The sequence below is a fragment of the Ctenopharyngodon idella genome, chromosome 5, assembly GCF_019924925.1.
Source record: "Ctenopharyngodon idella isolate HZGC_01 chromosome 5, HZGC01, whole genome shotgun sequence".
NCBI classification, from domain to species: Eukaryota; Metazoa; Chordata; class Actinopteri; order Cypriniformes; family Xenocyprididae; genus Ctenopharyngodon; species Ctenopharyngodon idella.
The window spans coordinates 36,418,708-36,445,828 of NC_067224.1; the positions used below are offsets into that span (position 1 = coordinate 36,418,708).

General features: G+C 38.8%; 1 protein-coding gene across 3 annotated transcripts in view; it reads left to right on the forward strand.

Moving 5' to 3' along the window:
• The window catches only part of sema4c (sema domain, immunoglobulin domain (Ig), transmembrane domain (TM) and short cytoplasmic domain, (semaphorin) 4C), a 208,532-nt gene that overhangs the window by 169,432 nt on the left and 11,979 nt on the right, over positions 1-27,121 (forward strand). For 2 of the 3 annotated variants that reach the window (XM_051894155.1, XM_051894154.1), the window contains 6 exons: positions 12,447-12,659; positions 22,662-22,816; positions 23,082-23,144; positions 23,278-23,376; positions 24,611-24,707; positions 24,948-25,067. In XM_051894155.1, the coding sequence (XP_051750115.1) occupies positions 12,557-12,659; positions 22,662-22,816; positions 23,082-23,144; positions 23,278-23,376; positions 24,611-24,707; positions 24,948-25,067 (637 nt within the window). In that variant the 5' untranslated portion in view covers positions 12,447-12,556. Of the gene's footprint in view, positions 1-10,743; positions 10,890-12,446; positions 12,660-22,661; positions 22,817-23,081; positions 23,145-23,277; positions 23,377-24,610; positions 24,708-24,947; positions 25,068-27,121 lie in introns of those variants that run through there. The other variant, XM_051894156.1, reaches the window with a different exon arrangement.

Sequence of the window (27,121 nt, forward strand, 5' to 3'; positions counted from 1 at the left end):
GTTGTGCTTCTAATTATGGCCCAAATTGAGTTTGCAGGTCATTTGATTAAAGTAATCTGATATGAGATATTCGCAGAACTTAATTTTATGTGCGTGGGTGTGCAACTTTAACATACTCAAAGGGACAGCGTCCCTTTTTTCTTAGTGATTAAATGTGACTGTGCTTTATTATAGCATGTGTAACTATACCTTCTAATCGATCACAGGGTGAAAGGATGAACTCTTCAGAAACCTAATCTATTTAAACGTCCCCTCCTGTCTTATTCGTTACTTTGTCCTCTTTTTTGTGCTGTGTTCTCATTGCACTATGGATTCTTTCATCTATTATATGCATCTGTGTGACAGCTGACAGTCTTTTTCATGAGTATTTCAGACACCCAGGCTTCATCTCTCTGTCCCCTTTCATGTGGATGCATTTCTATCTCAGAGAGAAAGAGAGAGAGGGAGAGATCAGTCTCTAGAGAAGGACATTAACCTGATTGAAAGCGCCCACCCCTCACCCCCCGAGCTAGCGTGACCTTCAGTCACTTGTCTGTGTGTGTATCTTACACTCCCACAGGAACTTGAGTGAAAAAAGGGTCCTCTGGTACTTTTAGTGAGAAGCAGAAGAAAGACTCAAGATAAGAAAGACCCAGAGAGAAGATGGCTGTACTTTCTGAGGCCAGTAGACAGCAGATCACAGCAGAGGAGTGATCATGAGACACCATAGGGATGAACGGTATGATGATATACCATGTGACGGTAGAACTATGTCAACAGGTAGAGATTTTATACAATGTGGCGCAATTTAAGGCATCCAACACAGAGCAGAAAACTACATTCGGCAAACTGTTTCACAGACGGCCGCTTCATACAGCTTTGTTGATTATAAAGGGAGTGGTTTAGATTTTGATGCATCTAGTCTTTGGCAGATGCTTTTATCCAAAGTGACTGGTGTTGCATTTAAGGTATATATTTTTTATCAGCTCATGCTGGAAATCAAACCCAGGATTTTGCTTTCGCTGTTGCTAGAAAATCAATATTGTTTGAGCTACAGGAATGCTAGCTTAATCACTTCCATCCAATGTAGACACAAGATGTTTACGATGCAGCACCAACTTATGGCGTTTTTCCACTGTGTGGTGTGACTCGGCACTGCGCAGCACGGCTCGTCTCGCTTTACTTTGACTTGGTTTGCTTTTCCACTGCAGTTTAGCACTGCTTCAAAGTGGATGGGATTATAGACTTATCGTTATAGTTGTGCCGCCTCTACTGACCTTTGGTTTGGTGTCTCGTGTTGCAAATCCAGTGACGCTGGTAGTGATGATTCTCTCTGACCAATCAGTGATCTGCAGTGTTTACACATCACATTTTAGTATCGGTACGGCTCGCTTGGAACCTCAACCGAGGTGGTACTATTTAAAGAGAGCCGTACCGAGCAGTGGAAAAGCGCCAAAAGTGGGCCATACCATGTGCAGTCCTAAGCGCGAGTCTCAGGTTTCTGTAGGAACCGGCGTTATCAATCAGTGATTGGCTCTTTTACTTAGAAGGTGGGACATATTCCACCATATTGCGTGTTGCAGTTTCTCCCATTCATAACTAATAGGAGTGAACCGTCTTTCTCTATCTATAGTCTTTGGCCATACTGAGTCGTACCGCCAATAGTGTATTAAAGGGATAGTTCACCCAAAAATGAAAATTCATTTACTCATCATTTACTCACCCTCATCATTTACTCACCCTCATCATTTACTCACCCTCAAGTTGTTCCAAACCTGTATGAATTTCTGTTTTTTGCTGAACACAAAAGAAGATATTTTGAAGAATATGGGTAACCAAAAAGTTGATGGGCCCCATTTACTTCCATAGTATGGAAAAAAAAAATACTATGGAAGTCAATGGGGTCACATCAACTGTTTGGTTACCGACATTCTTCAAAATATCTTCTTTTGTGTTCAGCAGAAGAAGAAAAAGTCATACAGGTTTGGAACAACATGAGAGTGAGTAAATTATGATTATGAAATTTCATTTTTGATTGAACTACCTCTTTAATATCAATAAACAATATCTAATATCTGTGTATGCTGTGCATTTTTGTGCTTATTAGAGTACCTTCTCATTAGCAAATGGCTCACATCATTATCCATTGGAATCAATTGTCTCCTGTGTACTTCACATGTCTGTTGAGCTGCTGCCTATGAAGAGCGTTCCAAATCAGTTACTTTTGAGGATTCTTTTCACTTACAGTAGCATGCTGCGTTTAAAGAAGGCAGTACACAACAGAGCAGCTCACTAGGATTCCAATTTTAATCTTCCATCCATGTTCTTAAACTCAAACCAGCATTACTTGTGTTTGTTTTTATGTTTCTAAAAGGCCCACTGTAATACGCAATGGGCATTGTTAAGAGTGCTGTAGGAACAGCTTAACTTTATCAAATCAAACCTGTCGAGATTTTGACATGGGAATTGGTTGTAATGAACAGCATTAGGCAGTTTTCTGAAATAATAATAATTAAAAAAGAAGATTTTTTTCTAGCTAGAAATGTAGTCTTAGATACTTTTTGAGTAAAAAAGGATCTGAGCAGCTAAAAGATGTGAATAAGAGTTTTGGAATAGAACAGGGAGGCAGCCGCAAATGAGATGAAAATTACAGGTATTTGAGAAACTAGTCAAAGAGAAGAAGTGATTTATTCCACAGATAGCTTTCTCTCCCCTGACCACAGCACGGCGGTGAAACAAATAGGTCCGCGGGGCGAGGAACAAAACAGAGCGATGGAGATGGCGAACGAGAGATGGAGGGATGATTTGGGTGATATTGGGGTAGTGGGCCGTGCGGGAGAAATCAGAGACAAATTATTGTTGTGTGAGGCAATTGTTGCGATAGAATAAGCATTCAGTTAAATTGAAGACCTCAGACTTTTGCAAATTGCCTGAGATAACAGTGTGGCGAAAACAAGGCAAGTCGTTTGTATTCCTGCCGTCGCCGAATTCACACACAAAAGAGGGCCTCTCACTCAATCAAGAGAAAGAGTAAAAATAACCCCCAGCGATCCCTTCTTCCAATCTCTATGTTTATGCTTATCTCGCTTTATCTCTGAAGCTCTCATTTGCGTACAGGAAGCGAATGGATTGAATCTAGCCATTGGTTGATGATCGTAAATAGCTTTACGGCGCCTAAATCCCACTCTCGCATGCTGGGAAGGAGGTGGCCGGGGGAAGGAAGATGATAAAAGCAGGGTGCGGGGAGGAGAGAAGAAAGGAAACAGGAGGATAAAGAGGGAAGTCTGAGGTGAAGTGGGCTGGGAAGGGATTTGAAAAGAAGCGAAACTACGTATCATGACAGTAAAGACATGCATTTCGAACACGCAAACAGATATCCGGAGTTGAGTGCAGGGACCGATGGATTAGTGGGTTTCGGAATAGACACCACAGTGCCTTCTCAGCAAAATAAAAGAAAAACAACACCAGCGATACGAAAAGCCAAATTTGTCCCAACATGACATGCGAGTGCATCACAGATACTTGAGAATCAGCATAAATACAAGCCAGTGTTCCTACAGATGTGCCCTGGATGTTGATTAAACCCGATCTGTACTCCTTCCGTCACTGAGATCCTTCCTGTTTACATCCCACCAGATTTCTCATTGATCTCTCATCTTATCGTCTGCTAAAATGCTCTTCCTTTTTCGCTCTGTTTCTTGCTCTCTCTCGCTCTCTCTCTCCATATTGAACAGTGGGATGTGTGCCGTGTGGAATGAAGGTGTCAGTTTCGTATCGTACAGCAATGCTAGACAATTGCAGAGCAGCACCGCATGACTCCCCATTAACTCCGCTAACAGGAAACACTAGAGAGGTGCAGAGGTACACCGTGGCCTTCTCTCCACCCCTTCTCTCTCTACTTTCACTTATTTCAGCTGAAAGACATAGATGTCAATGAGAGAGGACACAAATAGCCTCTCCACCTCTGCCCACCTCTGGCCCCAGTACCTCCGGCTGTCAGGAACTGCAGGGCGAAGGGAGAACGATGAGGAAAAAAGAGTGGCCTACAGGACAATTAACCCCCGAGGGAGAACAGTGGGCGTCCTGCACTTCCAGACTATTAGCATACAAAAGTACTCAACCTGAGTAAAACACAGCTATACAGATGGCCCAAGGGAGGTTACATACACACACACACACACACACACACACACACAGAGAGAGAGATGTACAGTTACACATTTTCTATCTATCTATCTATCTATCTATCTATCTATCTATCTGTCTGTCTGTCTGTCTGTCTGTCTACAGTATCTATATCTATCTATCTATCTATCTATCTATCTATCTATCTATCTGTCTGTCTGTCTCTATCTGTCTATCTATCTGTGTCTGTCTGTCTGTCTGTCTGTCTGTCTGTCTCTGTCTGTCTGTCTGTCTGTCTGTCTGTCTGACAGTATCTATCTATCTATCTATCTATCTGTCTGTCTATCTATCTGTCTGTCTGTCTGTCTACAGTATCTGTCTGTCTGTCTGTCTACAGTATTTATCTGTCTATGTATCTATCTGTCTACAGAATCTATCATCTATCTATCTATCTATCTATCTATCTATCTATCTATCTGTCTGTCTGTCTGTCTGTCCATCTGTCTGTCTACAGTATCTATCTATCTATCTGTCTGTCTGTCTGTCTGTCTGTCTGTCCATCTGTCTGTCTACAGTATCTATCTATCTATCTGTCTGTCTGTCTGTCTGTCTGCATGTCTGTCTATGTATTTATACCATAAAAAATTAAAATTGTAAATAAATTGGTAGTAAAGTAAATTTGGTATCTCTCTACAATGCTCACCACTTGCATTCTGTCATGTTTTGCTGGTTGTGTTGCGGTGAATGTGGTGCCGTAGGATTTGTGCGTATTTAAATATGTATAATATTATACTCCTGCACAATAACAGTAACCAATGCAACTGTGTCCCTGTAAGATATTGTACACAAAATACTAAATTTTCCTCCCAGGCTCCTAGCCAGCTCTCCAAACATGCTACAGTTCTTTGCTGAAATGATTATGCGCTCCAGTAGTCATTGCTGAAATCATAAAAGTACAACATAACCGTAATCGTTATTGCATAATGTTAAAGCCAATCCTGTCGCATAGCTATTTCCTACGCTGATCGCTGGTGTCTTTAACAGAAACACAGCAGCCTACATGTCTTTCTTCTAAAGGCCCCTGCGGGACCGTATGCACACAATGTGGTTACCGTTGCATTGTCTGCTAATTGCTGTTGTTCTGTTGATGTGCTACTGTGCGCTAACACAGCATTCACGTGAGGTGGGGAATCAACCTATAGATGTGCCCACACATGTGAAAGCAGCTGGGTAATGAGGTTGTCGTGGTTGTCGTTAATGAAGCTGATTGAATTGGGAACAGATGCACCATTAATGACAGGTCAGAGAGGGTATCCCAGCATCCTCTGCTCCTGAGGGCATGGGGCAAAGCAGGGGAGGCATGGAAACACGTGAGTGTTGCCAGTTTCTGTCTCTCCCACACACATGCCCAAACACACACTCACTCAACAGTTTGTGCTTAAAACACATCATTAGAGTAACTGACAGAGCAAGGTCAAAGAGAGATGGACTACATTCAGAGAGAAAGGTTTATAGAGAGATGATGAAAGAGAGAGAGAGGGGGGAAGAGATGTGGTTTTACCAACCCAGGATCACTGGAAAAACGTGCCTGTGGCGACATGTCTGCAAAATGACATTATATTGCATCTTGCACCACACATTTCGCAACACTTTCAAAGTGAAATGTCCAGTGATAAAAGATGAATGCTCTATCTCGTTTGAAAATAACGAACCACCTGGTTTTGTAGTTTCTGCAAATATAGGCACTTTTGTCGCTGCAGGCTTTTGGAAAGACACTCTCTTAAACACACTTTTACTTAACTTTTCTACTAACAATGTCCTACAAAGTCTATACATACATAAGAATTATGTCATTTTTATATATATTTTTTTTCATTCTCATTTCCACCACAAAATACATTTATTGTGTTTATTAGCATTCTGTGCTGAAAATAGTAGTTTTCACACAGTAAATATTTAAATAGTTTTTTATTTCACTCTTTGTTTGATCATCAGAGTGTCATAAGTTATTTTTATGATGTATTTTTTATCATTTAAGATTTAAAGTTTGGGTTTGGGAAAAGGGTCAAACAGTTTAGTTTTAGAGATACATTTTATAGCTTTTTGAGACTGTTTTATATGACTTTTATATAGCAAAAGAAAAAAAGTTACTTTTCATGAAAATTAACCCATGGGACATTAAAGTTAAAGTAACACCCATAAATGAAAACAAATGGTGAGATCTAGATAATTGTAAACACAAAGTGAGAAAAAAAAAATAGGGAACAGATGATCCCGAAGGGCATCTTAACACTCTTTCCTTCTGTTTTTCTTTTTAACTCCTGGGTTGATAATTAAGTGGTTTAAACTGCAGTTTAGCTGTTTTGTCCAGACTGAAAGGTGATCGTAGAGCTGTTGCTCTATGGGCCGAGGGCCTCTGGGAGGGGGGATCCCAGTGACAGGAAGGTTTTCCTGTGGGATAGGAAGTGGGACACGCCTGCAGCTGATCAAACTCCATTTGATTATTAAAACTTTCATCTATTCTCATTCACTAATGAAACATCACACTGCCTGTTGATGTCCAAGAAGAGACACACACACCCAATCATTCAACATACACACAAGCTGTCAGCCTCCCACTCTTTCACACACTCCCACTTCTAACATCATCAGTCACACTTACAGCACACATGCAGTCCGACCAAAACAACATTCACACTTTCTTCTACAAAAAAAAACACACATTAATACATGCATGCCAGCTGCAGGCGCTGTCACAAAGAGCAAACAGCATTAAACCTTCAGCTCAACACTTTCATCACTGCAGCCTTGAGAGTCTTTCTGAAAGGCTGAGGACTGAGTTCTCTAAACCATCATACCACTGTTGTGTTTAGTATTTCAGTGCAAAATGTCTAATTTATTTCACAAACCCAATACAGTTTAACCAGGTGAAATGCAGCTGCTGTGCCGTGTTATTCAAATTAAGTCATTGTCATTCTTTTCAGTGCAAACACACCTCCTTTCTATGTAAATTAGGCTTATTATAGATTGTGCCTAATTCATAAATCCCTTTGCCTGGCGCAGTTAACATTGTGCTATTATAACCTGCGGAAAGCAGGCGGTAAATGGAAGTTCATTTAATAGAGGTGTTTGTTTCAGGGTTGTTTGGCATTCAGAATTGAATGGAGAACGCCTTTTAAACTTGAATTCGAATGTAAGGAAGTTAAATTTAAATAAATTGAAATGTAAATAAATTAGTATATCCATAATTTTAACTCAAAAGCAAAGTTTGTCAAGACAAACTTTATATATTGCCTTGATATAGACTTAAAGGTTTATGGATGGATGGATGGATGGGTGGGTGGATGGATGGATGGATGGATGGATGGATGGATGGATGGATGGATGCTTTCTGATGCTTACTGCTGGTTCACCTGATATTTTCGCTTCATTGTTGCTTGTCGTTTTGGAAAATAATGCAATGGAAAATATATAGAGTAAACATCTCTCAGTGCCATTGAGATGTACATGTCTGCGGTTGTTCACGCCAGACTGAATGCGTAAAGCGTAAACAAGACTTAAGGGGCAGGACAGAGACCTTGAGAGGGTTGGTGGCTCCTCTAACCACCTACTGCCCTGCTTCTGTGGCTATAAAAGAGCTCCGCCTGTTACTCTAGGGGATGAAAGCATGCTGCCGTGTTTTGACTAGTGCCATCTGATCTTATACCGAAATAAATAGATCATATGCTGAAGGCAGACTTCTTCTTTTATTCAGATCATTCTGTTTATGCAGTGTACATTTAGAGACAGTCTGGGTTTGACGTAGGTGCTTTTTTGAGGATTTGTTGAGCAGCTGGTGTTGAGTGGTCAGTTTCTGCAATCATTGACATGGTGTAGAGATAGTGACAGGATGTTGGGAAATTACCGGCCACTGACATGCAAAGGGCTTTTGTTTAACTTTCATTAAAGGAGGGATGATGGGGGAACGAGGGATGGAAGGAAGGAGGAAAGCTCTTGAGTGTGACACTGGAAAGATGTGTTTATGTTGAGGGGTGGAGTTGTTTCCTCTTGCGCATCCGTATGGTCACAGTCCACCTTTATCTCACGGCCATGCTTTTGCCTTGACATCTGCTGTCTCTTGGGGGTCAGTAGGTCATAGTTCAAAGGGTCTTATTTTAGTTTAGATGATGAACATGGTGATTGGCTGTTAGTTCTAGAGAAGAGCTTATTATTGACAGGAAGACAAGAACAGATTGGAAGGAGATGGGAAGCGCTTTAGACTCACAAAGCTGGTCATCACTCAACCTTTGGCCTTTTTCCGGACATGCATGAAAAACGGCGGAAGAAAGGCCGTTTGTTTTCTTTAGGGAGGAGTTCATTTCAAAACCCGCTTTTTGAGTATACATCCATCTTCACACAGATCACTTCCTTTGGCAGAAGGACAATGTTCATTACTTGACATGTTTTTTATATACAGTGGGTACGGAAAGTATTCAGACCCCCTTAAATTTTTCACTCTTTGTTATATTGCAGCCATTTGCTAAAATCATTTAAGTTAATATTTTTTCCTCATTAATGTACACACAGCACCCCATATTGACAGAAAAACACAGAATTGTTGACATTTTTGCAGATTTATTAAAAAAGAAAAACTGAAATATCACATGGTCCTAAGTATTCAGACCCTTTGCTCAGTATTTAGTAGAAGCACCCTTTTGATCTAATACAGCCATGAGTCTTTTTGGGAAAGATGCAACAAGTTTTTCACACCTGGAATTGGGGATCCTATGCCATTCCTCCTTGCAGATCCTCTCCAGTTCTGTCAGGTTGGATGGTAAACGTTGGTGGACAGCCATTTTTAGGTCTCTCCAGAGATGCTCAATTGGGTTTAAGTCAGGGCTCTGGCTGGGCCATTCAAGAACAGTCACAGAGTTGTTGTGAAGCCACACCTTCGTTGTTTTAGCTGTGTGCTTAGGGTCATTGTCTTGTTGGAAGGTAAACCTTCGGCCCAGTCTGAGGTCCTGAGCACTTTGTGTCTTGCACTGAGGAGAGGCTTCCGTCGGGCCACTCTGCCATAAAGCCCCGACTGGTGGAGGGCTGCAGTGATGGTTGACTTTCTACAACTTTCTCCCATCTCCCGACTGCATCTCTGGAGCTCAGCCACAGTGATCTTTGGGTTCTTCTTTACCTCTCTCACCAAGGCTCTTCTCCCCTGATAGCTCAGTTTGGCCGGACGGCCAGCTCTAGGAAGGGTTCTGGTCGTCCCAAACGTCTTCCATTTAAGGATTATGGAGGCCACTGTGCTCTTAGGAACCTTAAGTGCAGCAGAAATGTTTTTGTAACCTTGGCCAGATCTGTGCCTTGCCACAATTCTGTCTCTGAGCTCTTCAGGCAGTTCCTTTGACCTCATGATTCTCATTTGCTCTGACATGCACTGTGAGCTGTAAGGTCTTATATAGACAGGTGTGTGGCTTTCCTAATCAAGTTCAATCAGTATAATCAAACACAGCTGGACTCAAATGAAGGTGTAGAACCATCTCAAGGATGATCAGAAGAAATGGACAGCACCTGAGTTAAATATATGAGTGTCACATCAAAGGGTCTGAATACTTAGGACCATGTGATATTTCAGTTTTTCTTTTTTAATAAATCTGCAAAAATGTCAACAATTCTGTGTTTTTCTGTCAATATGGGGTGCTGTGTGTACATTAATGAGGAAAAAAAATGAACTTAAATGATTTTAGCAAATGGCTGCAATATAACAAAGAGTGAAAAATTTAAGGGGGTCTGAATACTTTCCGTACCCACTGTATATATATATATATATATATATATATGTTATTATTATTATTATTATTATTACTACATATAATGTAGTAATATTATTTGATGTTAAAGTGTAGAAAATATATCTGTATACATAGAAACTAATATAGCTTTTTATATTTGTTAAATGGTCTGCCAATAGCAATGTTCCTCCTGATTCGCACATGACAAATGAGATTTACTCTCTGTTCTTGGTGGTTGAAATGGTTGTTTTCCGGAGATTTAGCACAAGGTCTTTGAGAGCTGCTCTGCTCTGTTGCTTTTGGAGCTCTACCCATAATCCCTCAGTAGGTCAAGCATGATCATATGAAGCCTCTCAGTGAAACAGTCAGAAATCTGTTAGCGAGGAGTGCAAGACACAGGACTTGTCTTATATATATATATATATATATATATATATATATATATATCGATACGTATCGATACTGAAATATCTGAAATGGTTCCAATACTCCTTTTCTGCAGCATCAATACACCGATACCAGCTACACGTTCTCACTCTATCTTCTGTCTGACGGCGAATTGACACACACCCGCCTCCTCTCACTCACTCATTTGCTCCGGTTGAATAGTGCTTGTATTGCACATAATTTTACTCATTCCCGCAGGTTTCACGCTCACACCAAATGCGCTCAAACCACTGATCTATATAAGTGGCGCTCTCATAAAGCCGCCTCATCCAACAGCTTGCAAGCACCAAATTGAGCTCTTTTTTATGGCTTATTATGCTTAAACAGTCAAATACGTGCAAAATTATGTCAAAATGCCCATCTTGCTGATTTTATTCAGGTGTAGCCCCTCCAGTTCAAACTGCCCGCTCTAAGCAGGACTTGAACCCGGGTCCGCCGGCATGGGAGTCAGGCTCTCTAACAAGGAGGGTAAAGACCACAGTCTCTAGTGTCTGTTGCTAGAGCACTTCTTGAGATCAGGGGAGTGAGGTTTACATGCACAGCTCTTACCGGCCTACGTCCGTTACACAGGTAAACACAGTCAGTTTTGGAATGTAAATAGTGTAACAGTATATTGGATATGTGCATAAGCTCTTAATGTGACAGCAGTCTAATATTCCATATTCCTGCTGCCATCTGTCATATTAATCAAAGAACAAAAGACAAAGAGAAAATCACTGCCCTTGGCTGAATGACTTTTGTAATTTTAATTGTAAGCATTTATCTGTATTTAATTTTACAGTGAAACCTATCCAGTGTTATTTTACATTTGATTATTTCATTTCTGTAGTATTTCTTACCTGAATACTAATGTTAGACCCACCTGAAAAACTTGAAGCCACTGTATACTAATATATATATATATATATATATATATATATATATATACACACACATACTAAATGAATAAACTGTTGTACTTGCCATAAAAAGTTATAAATATAATCTGAAACTACTTTTATATGCCTTTTTATTATATACTGTTTTTTATTATATATGCAGGGAGAGAGCAACAAAGCACATATATTTAGTGTGGAACTGCTGTGCAAAAAAAACCACAGTCACCTGTTTTTAAAAGTCGAGTAGACACCACCTGTCACAACAGTCTGACGCATTCCAGTCCCTCCCCGCAACACAGATATAAGCAATGGCGCATCGATCCAATAAAAAAATGGCCTGCAAGTGGAGATGTGAGTCATCGAATTGCTATATTGCAACCCCTCTATTACGGACAACTCATTTGGAGCGAATCGCCACCATCTCTGACTTCTCTTATCTGTCTCTCTCTCTTTCATGCTAATGAAAAAAGAAAAACAGAAATCAATGGTCGTGAGATTGCTACCACACAGGTCCACATCTCAATCCAATGATGGCAAGAGGCCGCCCCTCCACACTTGCTTATCTTTGTGAACATTTAAATTCACACAACCTTTTCAGACTGAATTATAAAACACAGTGCAGGCAGAGAGAGGTTTTTACATTGTTATCTTGCACCGCTAAACAGTATTTGACATTTGACGCACATTTAAAAGTCAATGGGTTTGCTCTCAAATCAGCAAATATTATCAAGGCCCTAATTTCCCTTTTTAATGGAGAGAAACAGGTGTGAGTTGATGATTAGAGCAAACGTGTGAAAACGGCTATTGCTGAACAGACTGGACCGCTCAGGCCTTCTTTTTTTTCACACTTTTTCCCTTGAAACCTTGCTTCGGGCATCATCATAATGCATGCGGGAGAACGCAGACTCCAGTTATAATTACAAACGCATTTCTCATTTGTCCGTGGCTGTCAAAAACAGGCCTTCTTCTATGTGCGACATGTTCTTTGGTAAACGATTATGAGTTGTGTTGATGCTGCCTTGCTCTGACAAGCATCCACAATTTGGCTGGTGGTCTGCCAAGATGCATTTATCGTTGTACCTTCTGAAAGAGTGTAAAATCTGTCATTAAATTGTCCTGACTGTGTTTTGTCACTCCATAAACAGTTCCAGCTCTATTGGGATAGCGACAAGAAGGCTCTAGGGATGTTGGCGTGCATCTCGTAATCACTTTTGTTTATGTTTTTTGTTTTCTTTATCTCCCCTGACAGGAGCCGTTTTGCGCATCTGGAGCCTCCACACCTCATCGTCCAATCAGAACCCTCGCTCTTCGTCCAATCAGCATTCCGTGGAGCAGAATAAAAGGAGTGGGAGCGGAGAAATGGGGTGTGCAAAAGTTCTTCTCATGATGTTCGTGATCGGGTTTGAAAAGGGGATTTGCGTCAACTGGAACCCCGTCCCACGCAAGACCGTTAAATATAATGGTGAGTATCTAATGACCAAACAAAACTGTGAGCAGTTCCTCCCAGCTGTGACTGGGCAGCAAATAAGCCCACTGTCCTGTTCCCGTTTTTCTCACAGTATTTTTATGGCACTCCTCTTTTCTTTATTTGTCCGTCCCTTTCTTCTTTTCTTCAGTCGACCCCTCCCTTCATTCTCAATGCAGATTTGAGATAAGAGGTGTGATTTTTGCTTTGAATTTACTGAGATATCGCATTACTGCATGTTTTTATAGGCTTTTATGGTAAAGAGCTTACCTTCCTATTCATTTGCACTCGCTCCATTTGTGCCTGTTCTCCCTTTCTCACACTATTTCCTATGCCGCTGCTCTCTACTTCTCTTTTTCTCTTATGCTTCCTCAGGAGGGAATTCAGTAAGAATGAATTGTGCATGTTGAGAGTGCTGTTTAGAAAAAAAAATCTTTTTCTTTATCAGTATTTTTGTCTTTTCCAGGAAAAACGTCTAAGCATCTATAAAAATGCATTTACTTGAGAGGCAAAATTGCATACTATTTTAATATTTGTTTTCAGATAATATCATTTGAATTATGTGTATTTTTCTTATCTCCTTGGCAAAATATTTTTTTAATTTTTAAGCATACATCTGACTAAATTTAATGAGGTTTATGCTTAAAGTAGGAGAAAAACTATTTTCCAGTGGGGTAATAAAAATAATTTTGGACGTCAGACTGAAAATGTTCTGGAAGCTTATTTTCACAATTTTGTTTCTCAAGTAAATCTGACCTGTTTTAGGCATTTGTAGATGCAATATGGGATAAAAGCCTGTATAACAGACTGATTCTTGTGGTGTATTTGCAGGTTAATGACACAGATACACCCTCAAAATTAGCACTGGTCTCAATTTGTATGCTTTTTGCAGGCAGGTTCGGAATAAAAGGTTGTGGAGGATGCAACAGACTATCATGATCTGGCATACTATGCTGAGACTGTAAAACATCACTTCGCTACTGTAGTCCAGACACCTGAATCGGCTCTTTAAAATGCAGAAAGTGCACTAGTCTACACCGCACTTCTGGATGTATGCCCTGTTATAATGCTCTTCTCCATCATTTGATGAATTACTTCTTTAAAGATCAATAGAAAATGTACTCAAACGTCTTTTTTTATTAAACTTAATTTAACGTAATATCACAAAGTTAATTGTGCAAGATAAATAGCACTGCTTTTTGTAAATAAACGTTCAAAAGTTTGTTTTAAAAAATGATTTTGAAAGAAGTGTCTTATGCTCACCAATGCTGCATTTATTTGAACAAAAATAATACAGAAAAAAACAGTAATATTATTTTTTTTTTAAAATTTCAATTGTAGTCTTTTAAAAAGGCATCTGAAATAATAAACTAAGTGCAATGCAGTGTTGTAAAAAATATTGATACATAATCGAAACATATTGATACTGAAATATCTGAAACGCTTCCAATACTCATTTTCCACAGAATAGATACACGATACCAGCTGCGCTTTCTCTCTCTCATCTCTCTGACAGCGAGTTGACCACAAACCCGCCTCCCCTCACTCACTTGTTTCATTTGCTGCAGATGAATATTGTTGGTGTTACAGGGCTTGAATTTCAGCGCGATTGGATTATTGCACTTAAACAGTCAAATACACACAAAATAATGTCAAATGCCGGGCTTGGCGAGTATTCACGTAAACACAGTCAGTTATGTTTTAAGTGAACGTAAACATTTGAGAAAGAAAACGCATGTGTAACAGTATAATGGATCCGTGCGTCAGGTCTTAAAGTGACAGCAGCCTAATTTACCTGCTGCCGAATTATGAGATAATATTAAAAATATCTATATGGTTTTCCCCCATGGCATCGATGACAGAATTGTGGCCAGTGAAAATGCTGAGTGGCTAGTAACAACCACTAGCCTCAGTGGCTGGTGAGCAAATGTCAAGCCCTGTTTAAGTATATTCAAAATGTAATTTATTTCTGTGAGGTCAATGATTTTTCAGGATTCGTTGATTAATAGAAAGTTCAAAAGAACAGCATTTTATTTAAAATAAAAATCTGTTGTAACATTGTAAATTGTTTTACTGTCACTTTTTGAAAAAAAAAAAAATCTTGCTCATCCCAAACTTTTGAACCATGGTGTACATAGAAAGTAGGCTTGTAAAATGAATGACATGGCTTAAATTAAATACTCTTGGCACTGCAATATTGTAGCTTAGCGACTAGTTTAACTAGATTGCTGAAATGCTGCGTGCAAAAGCGGCACTATTTAGTGAATTCGCCCCTCCATCTTTTCCTGTTTTAATCTAAATCACTGTTGATAATCAAAAAAATCAGCTACAATAAACATTAAGCAGTAGGCATGATTTTATATGTACACCCATAAACTGATAGCATCTCCTTTTAAGCTCTCAGTAGAGATCGTAGCGGCTGGGAACACAGCCTTAAATGGACAGGAAATGACTTTAGTTAAGCTACAGCGAGAGAGAGAGAGGGACGTCAAAGAAAGTCCAGAAAGAACAGAAAAGTACACAGTGTGTCTGCAGTGTGTGTTTAACTACTGTTTCAGGTCATGTGCAACTTCGTTTGGGCCCTAAACCACATAAACAGTAGGCCTGCGCAGCACACATGCACTTTTCGGGGAGGATGAAAGCCAGAAAAACAGGCAAAGCATCGGAGTGCACTTTAATGTTTGTGTGTGTGAGCGCGTAGAGTGCTTAGACTGGCAGTCTGAGGGATTTAGAGCTCCAGTAGCGTGTGTGTGTGTGTGTGTGTGTGTGTGTGTGTGTGTGTGAGTGTGTGTGTGTGTGTGTGTGTGTGTGTGTGTGTGTGTGCGTGTGTGTGTGTGTGTTGGAGGTGGAGAGCTGGATCGCAACAGAGATAATATTTACCCAGTACTTTCCACACCCACACCCCCTAAAGACCCCTCCTCCACAATTATCCCCATCTTAAAGACACCGGGGATTCGCAAGTAACGCAAACACGTGTCTTTAATCTGTAACTAAACGCCTTTTCATTCCCATTTTCCCCTTCTGTTCATTATCAAAGCGCAGTGCGTGTCTCTGTGTGAATGAGTGGTGTGGTTTCATCAACTACACATAATCAAGCATGCGTGATGCTTGTGTTGTTTTCAGCGTCTGCCGTCTCACTATTTGAGGACGTGAACATGAACTTTGTCTCCAGAGCTGCTCTGAGAGTCACTAACCAGAAGTCTTCACTACAAACCGTCAAAATAGAAGTTCGGTTTAACTTGAAGAAATTGAGAAAGAAATATATTACTATTGTACAGCAGAATGTACTTCTCAAAGTAAGGAAAATATTACTGTGAAAAAAATAAAAAATAAAAGGAATTGTTACATTTTCATTTGATTACATTTTAAAATTAAATTAAAATTAAAATTAATTTGTTAATGTTTTATGCCTTAATTTGATTACCACCATTTTTGATAATAAATTGATATTAAATTATAAATCCAGAAAAATTAAAACAGACAACACAGAAAAAAAAATAGAGCATTTCATAGGGCCATATTATTGTAAAAATGTTTAAAATTTAAATGTTTAAAATTTAATTAGACAACTAAAATAGAATCCAAAAATATAAAAATGCAGGGAAAAAGTAAATTTTGAAAAAAATAAAACCCTAAAAATGTATTTTTTTCTCTTTTTTTTTTTTTTAAATGTAACATATTTTTGTTAAATTGTTTAAGTTTCATTATTTCAAATAATTAGACATGGTTTTTTATTAGTAAAATTTAATTTAAACATTAAAATGGAATTTTTCCAGAAAAAAATATTTTTGGGCTTTTTGCCTTTATTTAGATAGGACAGTTGGAGGACAGACAGGAAATCATGGGAGAGGATAGAGGGGGGAAATAAAACAGAAAAAAAAAGGAATTCAGGAACAAATAAGCCAGAATATGAGAAAAAATAAAACCGATTTCATAGGGCCCTACTTATTTTGGCGGCCATTAAACTGTTGTCCTCATGCTGAAAAACAGCTCTGAGAGTCAAAGGGGAGTCAGAAACCCCGCCCTCTTCCACGCCCCACCCATTACTTTCCACAGTAGAGCTCCACAACTGGCATCTGGCACAACGTGGTCGGAGAAAGAGACCGAGAGCAGGTCAAACAGAAAATTAAAGACGAATTTCAACAGAAGCCAAAGGAAACTCCCGCTGACTTAGACTAGAGCAATAGTATGAATGTCCAACGTGCTGAGGATGGCAAAGCTACAGAGAGAGAGAGAGAAAGGGACTGCCTGCCTAGCACATCTCTCTACCCTCCAATTACTATAATGACGGCCTCCGCTCAAAAGGACAGGCCCACTGCGTGTGTATGTGTGTGTGTTTATGTAAGTCCTATCCGTCTATCTGTGCCGAACTCCTCCCCACACACAGATATACACAGACGTCTGTGATTTATCCTCTCTAACAGACACCCTCTCCTGCGCTTGTACATTTCATTGTCTGTAAAAGTGTGTTGCTTTTTTCATTCAATAAATCTGTCTCCCTTACCCTTTGTGGACCTGTTCACTCCAGAAGGAGGCTGTTAAAGGGGACAGAAAAAAAGAAAGTCTTTTTTTCTGTGCTCGCCACTTTCATGAAAAGGTCAAACTCGGTACAAGCTGTGAGCTCAATTCTCGACTGCAGTCTCCCCCCCGGTCTGTCAAACGGCGGCCTATTTTCAACAACCTTTCACACGTCTCTCCCTTTTACTGTCATCCTGTCTCTTCCGTTCACTCTTTCATTTTCTTTCAATCTTGCATTTTTTCCCCCCATTTCTACCTTGCTCTTTTACTCCCATACTGTTTCTGTCATTTTCCAGCACCCACACCTTTTTTTTGCTCTCTCTGCCATTCCTGCATTCGCTCTTGTTGGGCCCTGAGGACAGTTTCATTGCTCTGATGTTGCTTTTTCATAGCTCAGGAGACTTAAAGTCAACATGAAATCAAAATTGACTTCATTGATGTTCCTAATGCACGTTCCTGGTCTTATTGTGCAATCCCCCCGCCTATGAAATGACTTTGCTTTTTAATTTACAATCCAATTAATTCATGATATTAAATCCTGTGCCACGTTTTGTTTTTATTTCCTCTGAAATACATAACATTATGAATGTATAATGGTTGTGAATGTCTTTTAATGTTGATTTAATGTTTTCTGATCTTATGTAATTCATTGCAGACTTGGCAATTCTGAGCAAAGTTTTGTGATATTGTTGAGATCTCTTCTGAAACTTTACCTGATAGCCATGTTTTTTTGAATATTGTAACTGGTTTCAACACTGTCAAACTGCTAAAACATCTTTGACCAGCTTCAAACCAGGCACAAGCTGATCATTTAGTAAGGTTAAGCTGGTTTCTGGATCATGGTAGCTGGCTAACCAGCTAGTACCGTTAACTAATGACCAACTGTTGACTAGCAACTTTCCAAAACCCAGCAACTAGCATAAGATTTTATAGAGAATACTAAGGTCTTTTTCTCAGAAGAAAAACATAATTGGCTTAAAAGTGCTGTAATTTCAGTAGTTTCAGTAATTTCAGCTAGCTATTTTGCTAACTCCCACCATTTTGCTAAATTCAACCACATGTCGTTCTTTCTCTCTAAACCCCTCTAAATCATGTTAGCAAACCAGATGTCAGCAATCATGAACATGCAAAATTGGTTCACATTCAGAGAGTGTTTCTGATAGGCTAGTCTTCAGGCGTGGGCCGCTCCCCTGACTCTTTTTTGCTGTTTACACAGTCTAGTGCTGTCACCAAGACACATATTCCAGTGACATCTGTCAGGAAGTTGGGATTTCTGTCAAGTTTATGTGTGGCATTCCACAACACTTTTAAAATCACCATGAAATCAAAATTGACTATTCTTATTTTGGTCACACTTACTAACTAATAACTACCAATTTTGCCTCAATAAACACCTAATTACTGCATATTAATAGTTAGTAAGTTAGTTGTTAAGTTTAGGTATTGGGTAGGATTAGGGATGTAGACAACGCTATCTCACAACCAATTCATACGTATTTTACGAGGTGGCTAATTCCTGCAAATTTCTTACTACCTCACTCATACGAATTCATACGATTTGTCTAAATCTCAGTGACAGGTAGATTTAGGGGCGGGGTTAGGGGTAGGTCATTCATACAAATATGAATTAGCCACCTCGTAAAATACATACGGGGTGGATGTAGAATATGGCCATTCTGAATAAGGCATTAATATGTGGTTGATAAATACTAATAAACACCCAATATCCTAGTAATATGCATGCTAATAAGCAACTAGTTAATAGTGAGTTACCCTTATTGTTTATGGAATATTGCAGTATATATTATAAATGATCAAAATTAATCAAAATAACTTCCCCTCCCTCATGCAGCAACATCTCTTCTCTTCTCTGATGATGTGTTGCAATGTATAAACACACAATTTTTCACATATTTTACATTATTGCTGCACCTCTCTTCCCAGTCTGTCAGTAATGCTTTGTTTAGTTCTGGTCTCTACAAAGCCCCTCCTTTCGAAAAACATTATATGCTATGATTGGTCGGCTGGATTGATGATGTGTTGTGATTGGTCAACCGCTTCAAGCGAAATGTCACGGCCTTTACCATAACTGTGAGTTTCAATGCACTACTAATGAAACTCAACCAGGCCTCATCCCTATTTTTTGCGTATGCCTTGGGCTGGAATTAATTATCTTGAAAAGAAAACTCAAAACTACATTCGAGGCACTTCAGGGAGTTCAGAAACAGTTCAGAAACAGTGCTTACTGATATAGAGAATAACTCCCTTTGGAGTGGACTTTGTGCTTAGTAACTTTGCAGACCTTGCAGCAACATTACACACTAAAGAAAGTTGAAAATGTAAAAAAGACATAATAGGTCCTCTTTAAGCAAAAAACTCTGTTTGCTAAGCATTTCATTGCTAACCAGGAAAACCAGATATTCTAGAGACCTCATATTATATATATATATATATATATATATATAAATGAGACCTCTAGAATATATACATTCCCATATAGTGTTTGTGTCATTTTCTCCACACCACACCTCTTTCTGTCGACGTTCACTCGCTTGCTCTCTGCACTTTAGTGGCGTTTGTGAGTTTTTCAGCCTATTGTTGTGGTAATCCATTCTGACCATTTCCTGTTGCTGAGCCATGCATGTTCTCCTCTCTTCCCTTCCCAAAGCAGCAGCAGCCCCACCACTCCTTCATCTAATCTACTGCAATTACAGCACTTCCCCTCGACCCCCAACCGCCCACTCTCTCACGCTCTTAGGTTCACCGTTTGTGTTTGCGTGTCAGCGTAAACACGCCACCTGTGTCTTTCTTAATGTATTTTTTTTTTTCCCTTTCTTCTCTTTTTAATTGTGCCGTTATGTGTCAGCATCAGACGGTGGCTCCTCTCGTCTTTGTCCTGGAGAACGTGGGTGTGTTTTTATAGCCTGTATATGAATGTACGCGCTTTTCTCTTCCTAATTAGTGTGTGTGTGTCCATTTTCTGTGTTTCTAAGTCATTTTTTGTATCCATGTCAAAGCTTCAAAGGCCTTAAAATAGGTTTTTAATAGCAGAGTGTGTGTTTTGAGTGCTGCGGTTATGAGCTATAAGCAGGGCAGGACTGTATTTATAGCAAAGCTGCTTTGTAAGGAGCCGTGGAGGAACATCAGAGGGAAACTGCAGCCTTCAACTTGACTCGTTTCAGTTTTGCGGCTCGATTCCCTCAACCAGAGCTCACTGCCCTCTCATTCGGCCCTGCTCAGAACTTGTGGAGGACAAAGACACACACACAGAGTTCACCTCTGTTCCCTTTATGTTGCTCACATCTGGATTCCATTCAAAGTGACATCTATTTTTAGGTTGTTCCTTTTTTAGTCCATACACTTGTAGATAGAGACTCACTCTCTTCCCATTAGATATGCTGCTGTTGGCTTCGGTCAACTTGTTCTATGTGTATTCCATGTTTTTGAGATCAGCTTGGTCAGTTTAATCAGTTTGACTTTTTTAATTAAACACTGCTAACTATACAAAACCAAGTTTAGCATCAGCAATCAGCCCCTACTGGTAGAAGCTGTAACGGCATCCATTAAAAAAAAATATATATATATATATATTTATCATTATATATAAATCAAAGCTAATTATGGAATGCACATATTTTAATACATTACTGTATATGTTTTTCCAATGCCCAGTTTGTTGTTGTTGTGATGCCTACATATATTTTCTGTAAGACTTTTTTTATATATCTTACTAGATTTTTTTTATTTCAGTATTAGTTTTAGTAATTTTAGTATGTCATCTTATGTAATATGTAATATTCTAATATTTATACAATGCAGTATTTGTACATTACAATGGTGTAATGCAGAAATTCATATGTAGCATACAAAATGATTGATTTCATTTTATTTTTTTTTAATTATTTCATTTATTTAACACAAACTTTTGGCTAAAGATTAGAAATTGTTATCGTTTTCAGCCATAACATGAAATGAATTATCAGCTTATCGTATTGTCCTGAATTTTAACATTGATGAACCCCTAATTTGTCCCTGTCAGCTGTCGTTCACATCACAACTCAGGATAGTCACTATAGTGAATGGTTTGGCACTATATATATTTTTTTGTGATACCATCAGCCAGAACACCTCCTTGTTCAAATCAGACAAAGAACCCCTTCAGTGGACAGTTTGCTCAGCGTTGCCTCTTTCTGGTTGGGATCTGCAAGTGCGTCCTGTCCCACTGTGTATAACTGCCATCTTCACTGAATAATAATTAGAAATGACACTCTTGGCTCAGCACAAAGCTCAAATAACTTGCTCTGTGACTGGCTAAGAGGCATTTGAGTCATTATGCAGGTATTTAGGAGTGTGAGCATGTGTGTGTCTGTGCGCTCTGTCACATCTCCCTGGCTGTTTGCAACCCAGCAGATGTTCTCTGTCCTCCCTGGGGGAAGTCTGTTTCCCCTCTTCTCTTGGATCATCCAGCCCTCTTATATGTTAACAAGCTGCCGCTCTCCAACTAATAACCACACGCTCTCCTGACTTCCATCCTGGCAGAATCTTCATCACCACTCACGGTGTCTCTCCAAGATGCCTTTTCTCCCCTCTTGGAGCACTTGCTCATCATAACCCTCTCTCCACTCTGCACCCATCTGCCATGATAGCGGTAAATCTGATGAGGCACAATGTTCTTCTGTGTTCAAGGATGCATGGAATACTGGTGTCCCCTCGTGGCTTCTTCACTGGCTTAAGCCAACAGTGAAGATGTCACCCTCTGTTTTAAATCTGCGAGAAATAACTACAGATCATCTATCTAGCTAGCTAGCTAGCTATCTTGTATCGATTTGCAACTGCTTATATATACGCAGAAATGCTGCTGTGAGCTTGTAAAATATGCTGCTGCTGCTGCATAAATAAACATACATAAATCCCATAGCAGATCTAGGCAGGTGGAGCTGGGGAAGGTGGAGGGTTTCTGAGGAACTCTGATAGCGCGCTGCAGGACTAGCCTACAGCAAACAATGAACCAGACTATTTAAATGTTCAGCAAGAAGTCTCATTGGCTGCAAGATCAGCAGAGGCCAGTCAGCTTGTGCCATGTGGTAATGATGTGATTGCTTGCAGATGCATGTAAGGGACCTATCAGTCTGTGCCCTCTAGAGTTTCATGACTGAACTAGATATTTATATCTAATATAATCTAATCTAATGCTAATTTATACAACTTGAAATGTTAAGACCACCACCAGCATAAACAAGCCTGAATCATGTAAATTTATATTAGTCCAAATTAATCTTTTTAACACATTGCCAACCAGTTTAAGCAAAGGTTATAAGTGTCCATAGAAATTCATGCTTGCCTAAGTTGGCATTTTCAGCAGCGACGTTGTTGAAAATAATAAATGTGAGAGATTTTTTTAAGCCCAAGAGTCATATTGGATCAGTGACATTTGGATCACATTTAATACCCCTAAAAACCTTTTTTTCTGTCTTTTTTCAGATGTGCACGACAGTATGGCGAGGTTTCACGCTGTTGGGGTGTGGAACTACACCATGTTGACCCTGGCAGAACATGAGAGGGTTTTGTACGTGGGCGCCAGAGAGCACATCTTCGCCCTGGATCCCAACGACATCAGCAGACAGCTCCGACCACAGGTATGTTCTGTGAAGAAAAGGCTTTTATACATTTATTTCATTCAGAAAACTCCCAATGCACCCAATAAATACTAATCTACCAGTCATCAAGCAAAAAGGGCATTAGCATTTTATCATTCAAAAATATCAGCATTTAAAAATGACTCACACTTTCAATGTCACAGCCATTTGTAGTAAATTGCCAGTTGCGGCAGTCAATAGCGAGTACAAGTTTTACATGCAGAGTGCTATTTGCTCGTAAAAGTCATGTCTCTTTCTCTCTTAGATTGAGTGGTCGGCTCCTGTGGAAAAAAAAAGAGAGTGCGCAGCGAAGGGGAAGAATAACCAGGTACTGGCTGATGTTGCATCCTTTATGTTTTAACAGCTTTACTTTGTCTGGCCTCACTGAAATACATTTACTCTCCCTCCCTCTCACCTATTTTCTCCTTGTGTCTCTCTCTCTTTCCTCGCTGTCTTTTCAGACTGAGTGCTTCAACTACATTCGTTTCCTGCAGAGCTACAACCACACACACCTGTACACATGTGGGACGTACGCCTTCCAGCCCAAATGCACTTATATTGTGAGTGTGCGCTCTTATCTTTGAATCAAAAATCTGTCCGACCCACATTATCAGGTGGAGCGGACAGCAATATGATGGAGAAACTGTGTGTGTGTGTGTGTGTGTGTGTGTGTGTGTGTGTGTGTGTGTGTGTGTGTGTGCGTGTGTGTCTCAGCAAGTGGCTTCCAGTGTGTCAAAGTGAAATATATCAAATGTAAATGAGGTTGTGTTCTCACGCAGTGCAGACAATTTGATAAGACGGCACGACTTGACTTGTGTATTGTTGTTGTTGTGTGTGTGTGTGTGTGTATATGTGTATATATATATATATATATATATATATATATATATATAGGGTTTTATATATATATATATATATATATATTTATTTATTTTTTTTAACAATTAACATTTGTACAGCATTTAAAAACATACCCTACTAGGTTTTTGGTAACACTTTGCTTAAAGCCTTTATATATAATTCATTATAGAAGTATTTTAATGTATTTATTATACCTTATAATGCATTGTATGATTTCATGAATAATTGTAACCACAGTCATAATACATTATAATACTATAATCTATTCATTCACCTTTAGAAAGTATAATGCATTAAAACACATGATAAGCAACCAATTTCAAATGTAACAAGGAATCTGCAAATATTATAATTTTAATTTTGGTTACAGTTATTTATGAAAAGATATTGTGCATTATAATATACATAATTAATACCTTTATAATGTATTATACATAAAGGCTTTAAGTAAAGTGTTTTTTAAAGTTTTTCAGTGAAGCCTCTAATGCTCACCCAACAACTGTTTTCTGTTATATTTTTAATATTTGAATGTATGTTTTAAAATGATTATGACATATTATTTTAACATTATTATTTATATTATTAAATATTATTATTTTAATTCAGTGTCACATGATCCTTCAGAAATCATTCTAATATGCTGATTTGGTGCTCATTTATTAATAATGGTTCTTATTATTAGCAATGTTGAAAACAGCTGTTTTGCTGCTAAATATTTTTGTGGAAAATGTGATAAGACGGCATGCATGATGTGGCTTGTGTGTGTGTGTGCGCACACTTATTTGTGTGTAGGCAGGAGGACGATGCAAGAGGGCTCAGCTGCTGCTTAAACTTTAGTTGGCAAACATAGCCGGTGGCGCAGTGTGTGCGTTAGGTCATGTGTGTGTGTGTTTGCTAGATCCATATGTAACTGTTTCTGTCTTTGTCTAATAGAATGCAGATCATTTCACTCTGGATAGCGCCGCCCTGGAGGACGGCAAGGGAAAGTGCCCTTACGACCCCGCCAAGGGTCATACAGGCCTTATTGTGGGTGAGTCATCCACATGCACACGTTTCAGACATGCAAAAACCTGCATTATTATTCTTGTGCCTTGTGTGTGGGTGTCCGTTTATGCTCGCTGCCGCCCGTGGATGCGTTTATGCCTCCTCTCTCTTCCCACACTTGGGAGAGAATGGAGTCCCTCTTTAATATCTCATAACCGTGAGGCTGTAGACAGGAGTGTGTGCATGTGCGCCTGTTCCCGCTCTAAGCGTTCTTCTCCTTTTCTAGACAAAGAGTTGTACTCCGCCACCCTCAATAACTTCCTGGGCACAGAGCCCGTAATCCTGAGGAACCTGGGACAACAATATTACAGCATGAAGAGTGAATACCTACCGGCTTGGCTCAACGGTAAATCATAAAACACACACATACACAAAAAAATATATTTCATTCCCCTGCTGAAAAGATCAGCGTATGTTATGTTGGTGCCCATGGCTGACCAGCTTTACCTGCAGCAGGACAGAGGGAAAACTGGACATGGATTACTGTTATCTGGATTCAATTATTGGCAACTTGACACAATCCTGCATTGTTCTCATAATTCTCACATATATATATATATATATATATATTATACAATACTTCTTGGCTTTTATGTGTAGTAAATGTCCGGTTGCTGAATGTGTGTGTATATATATATATATATATATATATACTAGATATAATAATAGATAACTAGATGTACACTAGATGCAGGACACTATAGTTCATTAATGTAAGTGAGGATAGCAAAATAAAGTAAACTGTGACATATTATACCCAAAAATTCTTCATACAGTGGACTACCAGTAAAATTGATAAAAATTTGGGACCAAAAATTATTCAGACACTTTGACCTGACCATGTTTTGCTTAAGTGTTATCTGACATAATTAAGATTATTTTTTTCTGACACAGTTTAACTCTGAGATCTTGTCATATTTTATTACCATTTTTTTAAACTATAGTGAATAAACTGTAATAATGAATGAAATGTTCAAGGTGTCTGAATAAATTTTGGTTTGACTGTATGTATATATAGAAGTATATATATATATATATATATATATATATATATATATAAATGACATGGATTACTGAAGTATCTGGATTCAATTGTAGCCGACTTGACACAATCCTGTATTGTTTCATTCTCCGAAGCTCATCTCTGAGTTGTTGTCATAGCAACAGGTCCTTAAGCTCAAACCTTTTTTGTTTAACGTAAACAGGATTAGATTTCAGATGTTGAAGTCTGTCCCAGCATCTGCATCATTCTTGTGAGCACACCCAGGGGATGTAATAATTTAGTATTATTATAATTATTTTAATAATAGCCTAATTTAAAAGAACATAATCATTTTGTAGAAGATAATAGGCACAGTCGTTTTACTCTTTGAGATGTACTGCTTTAGTCGTGAGGGAATAATTTACCTCGCATTAGCTGTACAGTTTGTCTGATCTGTGCATTAACTGCAACGCAGACATCGTGCATTGGCCTTTGGATCTTTGTGTTTTCTACAGCTCAGGAGATGCTGTCTGTCATGCCATTAGAGAAGAGTACCCTGCCCTGTTATGTAATAAGAAATCATTTATGATTTTTGTTGTTTCCCAGCCACATAAGAACGCAGGCTTTTACAGAGAGCTTTTATGCCATGATGCAATGGCATTACAGGGCCTGTTAAATTAAATTTCATCTGGGTACATTAACATCTGATGTATGAAACCTGTAGAAATGCAGGGAAATGAAAATGGAAATATAATGTAACAGTTAAATATTTACTCATTTAATTCATCCCCAGCTTTCAGACAGCTCTTTCTGCTTATAGTTGCCTTGGCAGTGTTTCGTTGTTCGTAAAATTACTATTTGTTTGGCTTGTGAACTTTTTTTTCTTTAAGAAAGATGTCTTTATAATATAACATAATATAATATTTTACAGAATCCTGTAAAAAAATCCAGTTTCCATAAAAACTGCAACTGTTTTTAATTGATATAATAAGAAATGTTTCTTGAGCAACAAATCAGCATATTAGAATGATTTCTGAAGGATCATGTGACACTAAAGACTGAAAATTCAGCTTTGCCATCACATAAATACATTAGAATACATTTATTTTAAATTGCAATAACATTTCACAATATTACTGTTTTTACTGTATTTTTGTATCGATTAAATTCAGCCTTGATGAGCAAAAGAGAAAAAACACAATAGTCCTTCTTAAATAAGTACATGTATTCATATGGTCTATATGCACAGATCCATATATAAAATAGTAATAATTTACAAGAGATTTCTATTTTTAAGAGTATATGAAGTTCCAGGTGTGCTAATCAAATCCAACCGTGTGTTTGAAGAACTGAATCAGCCAGAAAGGAATTATCACAATTAAAAGATCTGGTCTACAGCATATTATCTCAGCATTAAG